General features: G+C 39.7%; 1 protein-coding gene across 4 annotated transcripts in view; it reads right to left on the bottom strand.

Annotated features, from left to right (window-relative positions):
• Positions 1-428: 428 nt before the first annotated feature.
• LOC139715494 (isocitrate dehydrogenase [NAD] subunit gamma, mitochondrial-like) overlaps positions 429-7,127 on the bottom strand; it is a 28,738-nt gene continuing 22,039 nt past the window's right edge. For all 4 annotated transcript variants that reach the window (XM_071627065.1, XM_071627063.1, XM_071627062.1 and 1 more), the window contains 4 exons: positions 6,848-6,950; positions 5,185-5,331; positions 3,245-3,400; positions 429-518 (listed from right to left, as the gene is read on the bottom strand). In XM_071627065.1, the coding sequence (XP_071483166.1) occupies positions 435-518; positions 3,245-3,400; positions 5,185-5,331; positions 6,848-6,950 (490 nt within the window). In that variant the 3' untranslated portion in view covers positions 429-434. The remainder of the gene's footprint in view (positions 519-3,244; positions 3,401-5,184; positions 5,332-6,847; positions 6,951-7,127) is intronic.

The following is a 7,127-nucleotide window of genomic DNA, read 5'->3' as shown; positions in this document are numbered from 1 at the left end:
AATACCCTCAAAAGCATCAACACCAATATTAAACATACCCTTCAAAAGACTCCTTGTTATACATGTACTAGTAAAGTTCAGGTACACTCTTCTCCACTCATGGACATGTCAAATACGAATGTCCAGCACCATACACCTGCTCACATTTTGGCCAGTTATGGTACAACTAAGTCTCAACAGTAACATTTCCCTTGCCTTTCCCTGCCTTTAAATCCATAAGTGAAAACCATGTCTCCAGGCATTGATGCTAGTAATAATATTATGCTTTTGCCTTACAGTCACTTTCACGTATTATGGACAATGTTAACCCCACATCTGTGTCAGTCCTGCAACCAACATGTTAGGACTTGTTCTGCCTGGTTTACACCTCTAGACTGCATCACCCCTTGTGGTTGTATCACTAGTCTCTTCCCAGGCTCCTGTCTTAAATAGCTCTATTTTGTGCTATCAATGACACTAATCACGTGTTGGATGACATCGCTGGAGGAAGCAGTGCCTCCCAGGTCTGGGGTGTGAATCTGGAAAGACAAACAGTCAGTAATAATAAGATGACAAGTGATGGCCAACAGGTTGACTTCTGTGAAACAGTGTGCAAATGAAAGATCATAAAGTGCACAGAGTGCGCTAATACCCGATTTTACGCACAAATGTGCCTGGTAAGCAATATATATCTAGAGCACATGGGCACCATTTCCATAACGAGCAAACCACTGGACTCACCATGCTTGTATATTACATGACCCATCAAGTGCATTCTGCCTCCTTTTCATTTTCTCCGCTTTAGGGGGGAGGCCAGGGCACACAGAATTCACTCCATAGGGTCAGGGGATACACGTACATGGAAAATCCAGCAGTTTGCTTACTAAAATGGTGGCCATGTGCGTTCTACAGCTAATCGCTTAAGTAATTTGTCTTCGCTCACGCTTCAAGATCTTTGGTGCAAATGAAAATGGCCATCAACCTTGAAAACTCCTTGGGAAACACTGAGTGCATAAAACACTGTCAGCCATAACCGATGGCATCATGCAGTCTTCGTACGACATTTTTTCTATGCATCACTTTAGCCAAACTGATGATATATTCCATACAAAATTTGGAGAAAAAGAATTAACTGCATGCATGGACACCTATCTCAGTATTGAATATGACAAGATCAACGTTTTCCAAAATATAAATGGTAGGCAAAGTTTCTTTTATATCACACATCAATACAGGCTCTGCAATCCTTTGCTCGCTATGCCATGAAATGCCAGATCCCCCATAATTGTGTGGACATTGGGTGGTATACAAGAATTTTCCTCTTTTTTTTCAATGGCCAAAACTTTAAAGCTGAGCATAGGCACAGTCTCAGCTCTTTAGAAACTTAGTTACATATTGAATGTAAATACATTCATGATTTTTTTTTTTTTCCAGGAGAGTACTATTCAATTTATGTCAGAAAAGAAAATAGCTGGGTGATGAATTCTGTAGACATACATGATGGGTAAATCACAAACCCAGTACCTTGCCTCATCAAAGCATAATGGTACGTGTGACAATAGCAAACCCCAGCTGCGGCCTTATCTATTCACTGACAGGTTAATCCTTCTATTCACTAAGAGTGAGACCAGGGTGCAGGTTTCTGATTACTGTGTGGTGTGCTTGTATCAAAGCATGATTGTGTCTTTGTGATCCAGTAGAAAGTTCTCTCTTGCCCTCCCATATGGGCCTCCCCTGTAGTGATACAGATGACTTAACATTTGACATCCAGGTTTATGTCATGTACAGTTCATGCTTTAATGAAAGGTGCATAGTAGTTTGAGTGCACAAGATCAGGTGTGAGCACACAAAGTGTGTGTGACCGTGGGCAGTGTTCCATGAAGCTTGTCAGTCACTGACAACTGTTTTAAGCTACTGAAATCCTTGCATCTGATTGGCTGAGAGCAAATTTGTCAGTGAAAAATCACTGACAAAATACTTGATGAAGTACTCCCAGGTGTTAAATGTTCAGCATTTAAACATTAATACATTTCTATGTATGTGTGGCCTTGAGTGTGTTGACAATGAAAGCATCATTTTGCTTCATCAAATTTGACAAAAATCTAGCTTTTCTCTTCTTAGCTTTTACAAGGTGTCATAGACTTCATTCTGGAAACTCCCACCCCCCCCCCCCCAAAAAAAAAAAAAATCATATACACAAACACACACATTCTGTTTTAGATGCAGTAAACTATGGGTGCTTTGGTACAGTAAATATTTGGGTAGAAAATAAAAAAGAATAGAAAGGAAATGTTTTCTTAACATTTGTAACTTAAGTACACGCCGTTTGAAATCAACTGCATATGAGCAGTTGCAAAGCATTTGACAATTTCTTCATCAGAACACAAGAATGTAGATTAAAAATGTTGACATTTCAAATTGTGACACACGTGGTTACCATTATCAAATTCTCCAGTCAGAATATGAAAGAATAAAGAAGTTTATGAAATCAAAACTAGAATGTTCATTAAGTGCTAATAGTGCAAACAGAAAACAAACGAACAAACAAACTTAAAAAAATCTTATGAAAGTTTTCAAGTTCTCACAGCTAAACCTGGTTGTGGAGCAAGCTGATAATTGCCACCTACTATTCCAATACAGTGTACCACATACTTTGGAGGGGTGCCAGGAAGAGAACTGAAATCATTCAAAATCCTGAACAGGAAATACTGAATTTCTTGCACAGTAAATTTTTTAAATGTTTACATCTATGTTCAATGAGTTGAATGCACAAAATAAGATCCTGATTGTCACAGGAGAATCAGATCAGCATGGGACACAAACAAAGGAGTTATAGGGCGCGTTCAAGGGCTCTCCTAAAGCGAACTGTACCGTACCATACCCGCGCCAGAGGAGCGCTCGAACACTCCTAAAGTGTACCGTACCGTACTGAACCGAGCCAAAAGTGGACCACTTCCCGATGTGTTCCAAAAGAGTACCAAAAGTGTACCCAAAGTTCGCATGTGAGAATGTGCATATCATGCACATACGTCATAATGCATAGAGTTCAATCTCTTTGTTCGGGACAGCTTGAAGTATTTCAAGCTTGCCAGGTGAATGATCCTTTTGATACAAAATGCACCACCCCCTCTAAAGATAACTCATGAGGTGCGCTTTCTCAACAGAGTACTCGGACGCCCATAATCTGACACAGTTCAGTACGGTGCGCTTTAGTTCAGTTTGCTTTGGTTCACTTTAGAGCGCTCAAACGCACCCCTAGACTCACCCTCTCCTCTGTCAGTGTCTGAATCGTTGCCTTGCGGATTGTCTTGGCATGCTTCTCCAGGCCGAGGTGGTCTAGCAGCAGTGCCCCTGCCAGCAGGGTGGCAGTCGGGTTGGCAAGGTTCTGGCCTGCAATCGTCTTACCAGTGTTCCTTGTGGCCTTTGTAGACAAAACAAAACAAAACAAATGAACAAGTTAAAAAGAAAAGACTAGAAAATATAACTCACGACATCTTGGGTCAACAGAAAGGAAAATCCATCAACTGGAACAGCAAAGGAAAATGCAGAACTTGGAAGAAATCAAGTATTAATTCCTAATTTTAACCTCATAGCATTTTGAGTCAAGAGAAAGTAAACAGAAAACAAAATGCAGCACTGCCAAAAATCAAATATAATTTCCTACACATACTTCTCATCCATCTTTACTTCCTTCCTTAAATAAATAATGAACAATGATATGTGCATAACATTCACAAAGCAAAGTTTTACTATGCGTTGCTCAGCAATCAGCCCATCCACGATTGTGCTTTGTTGGCCACTGTATCAGGGCAATTACTCCCCGAGGGCAATTACCCCCCCCCCCCCCCCCCCCCCCGCAAAATACTGGTTAGTGGCAAGGTTAGAGTAAAAATTAGGTTTAGGGTTAGGATTAGGTTCAGGATTAGGATTAGGGTTAGGGTCAGGGGAAGGGTCAGGGGGGGGGGGGGGTGGTAATTGTCCAGGGGGTAATTGCCCTAGACCCGTTAGCCACACAGTTAATCAGGGTATCACAATGGCTTTTGTATAGAAACATAGTATCATTAACCCCTTTATTAAGCCAACCAAATGTACACAATGACTAAATTGTGCTTTTGCTGCTTTGATATTTCTTTTTTTTTAGTGCACAGGAGCATGAAAGGTTGTCAATGAGCATTCAAGTAATTCCTAGGCATGTTGTTACAATGATGTGGATCCAACAGCTAAACAGTTGTGATTTATGCAAACCCGTACAGGAAGGCCACTCAAATAAGTAAACCAATATCTTTCTATCTCTCTGCTTAAATACCGAAATTTCAATTACTGAATTGAATCTGCACGAATCATGTCAATATTGGCCTATATACGCCACAGCAACACAAAATCAGAATCGAGGAAAATACCAATTGTTCACAATCTCTCAATTATGGCTTCCCTACACACACAGTCGAGGAATGCAGCAATATGAGTTGCAACTAGCCTCAGTCTACCACATTGTGCAGGAACATTTTTGCCCATTCCCTACTATTCCTCCCACCCCCCCCCCCCCCAGCTTATCACAATGGTTGAAAGGACTGTTGGTGTCAAGTGAAAAATGCAGCTCAGTATGATGTTATATATATGACTAAAGCACTGAACTGAGGCACATACAGAGTTCTGACCCATCATTTGTATGACATGGAAAGAGCACAGGCATTCAATGCATGCAGTCAGAAACAGCCAAGGTAACATCACATGGACATGCAATTTTCCACTGAAGGGAAAACACCGCCCAATGATACAGTCTAGCTATTTAAAGTCATCATCTCTCTTTCCCCGGTATAACGATACAAAAGACCACTAATAGGGCTTGTTATGGCTTAAAACAAAGCTACTATGGAATCATACATCAAAGAGCTGCATGACCCATGCTTGCCCGAGCGCTGCATCATCACCCCCAGCCTTCAGACTGAATTTGTGAAATAATTTGTTATCCTTGCCACACTTTGCAGGAATTTAGCTGAAGGTATAAACAAAGGAAAAAACAAACAGAGCGGTATGATACAATTCTAATGGAATTTGCTATACTACGTACACATAAATTCATGAGAAAATCAGGGGAGTGTGACCAATGTGGAAGAAGCTATGTACACTCTTTGTAGTGAGAGATCACTATGTGGTTGTGTATGTGCGTGAATGCGTGCCATTTCAAATAGTAAGTAGCTCTACCGTTTCAAATATTGCGTAGTCCTCCCCGACGTTTTGGCCTGCAACGATGCCCGGCCCTCCCACCAGTCCACATCCTATGTTGCTGATGATGTTCCCATAGAGATTGGGCATGACCATCACATCAAACTGTTGAGGTCTGGAAACCAGCTGTATAAAGAGAGAGGACAATTCACTTTAACCCGTTGAAGATTAGTTCCGAGTATACTCGGGCAGGTGTCTATGGAAAATGCATGTTACAACAAAATCAGTTCGTCCTCATTGAAGTTGACTTGTAGACTGAAATGAAACTGAACAAAGAGAACAGTGGAGTCTTCATTCAAATCATTCACAAAACCAAAATGTCATCGGACTTCAAAATTTCCCATGTGTTTTGAAAGCAGAGATATTAGCCAGCCAAGTTACATATGAATTTAAATGAAAACAAAATTAGGTAATATTATGGCCTTATTAGTGATTCCCTTCACTGGTAAACATATGTGCATCATTATTAAAATTTTTGAACATGAATTTAAAAACATGAAATATCATCCTACATATCAAATTGTTCCAAATTGTGAACATGAATTTATGAAGTGAAAGGGAAGCAGGAGAGGGAAGGGGAATCATAGCTGCTACTCATTGATTGACATATAGTATTATTTCATTATACCTGGTATAATATCTTGTAAAAAAGCAATTGGAGACCATTGCCTTGTCATATTTTTATATATATGATTGGGAACAAACATCATAGCTTCACAAAACTCATGTAGTTTGTTATATTTGTCCTATTTCAATAAAGCTTCATAATTTCTGTTTGTTTGACTTTAGTCCCTTTTGTTTAATACTGAAAAAGGTTACTAAAACTATACAGAGAAGGGGTTACCTTTGTCTACACAGTAATAGCTCCGACTACAGTCCTGGAAACAGACTCAAGTGTCGTGACTTACAGCGGTATTCCACTCAAAGTTCAAGTTATCACCAATAAATCAGCCAAACAGAACAGCGGAAGCTTAATCATTTCAGACATAAACTACTACAAAATGATGTAAGACTTGACAGCTATGCATCTCTTCAAATCTCCACCGACCTTCACAAATTTCTTTGCTCCGTTTCCCTCTGTGAAAGAAAATCATGCCGTTAACTCGCATCTCTCACATCTATTTTCTGTTTTTATGACAACCTACAAATGGCGACTTTCAAGGACAATAGCATGCATCTACTAAAACATTGACCATAACACGATTCATCTGTTTAGTTTGTTTGTTTGTTTGTTTGTTTGTTTGTTTGTTTGTTTGTTTGTTTGTTTGTTTGTTTGTTTGTTTTTGTACACTTGTACAAGCCAGTAGGAGAATTATGAGGGGGTGACATCAATGCCACATCTAATTGGCAAATTTATTTGGTTGGGGCTGATATCACTATCATTTTGATATTCTATGCATTCATTACATTATGCCCAATTTTCAATAAAATTTCCATCATTCTGTTCATTTGACTGAAGTATTTGTTTTCCTCTTTTTTTTACCAAAGCCAACTTGAACCTGGCATTAGATTTTCGCTTTAACCCATGTGACAAGAAATTGAGATTACTGCAACATATGCTGGTACATGATGTATCATATTGCATTGCAGGCGGCAGAGATGTCAACAAACAGGCACAAATTAGGGCAGCTGTAACCTATACCTGCATGCAGCAGTTGTCCACGATGAGGTCGTTGAACTCAATCTCAGGATACTCCGCTGCTACATCCCTGCAAGACTGGAGGAAGAGACCATCCCCAAGTTTCCTGGAAGGAACACAAAACATCTTGTTACAATCTATAACAAAAGGAATGCATGTAACTTGATTGTAGGATAGGCATATTTTGAATTCTCGTTTAACAAAATTGCTGTGAAGTGTCTTGCACCAAAACCTTGAATTCTGTTTGATCTGATTTCCTTTTACCAAGACCATCTAAAAAGGA

The sequence above is a fragment of the Diadema antillarum genome, unplaced genomic scaffold, assembly GCF_040938485.1.
Source record: "Diadema antillarum isolate AM-2024a unplaced genomic scaffold, OU_Dant_1.0 scf00000049, whole genome shotgun sequence".
Lineage (NCBI taxonomy): Eukaryota > Metazoa > Echinodermata > Echinoidea > Diadematoida > Diadematidae > Diadema > Diadema antillarum.
Note: the sequence above shows the minus strand (reverse complement) of the source record. Positions and strands in the feature narration are given on the sequence as shown.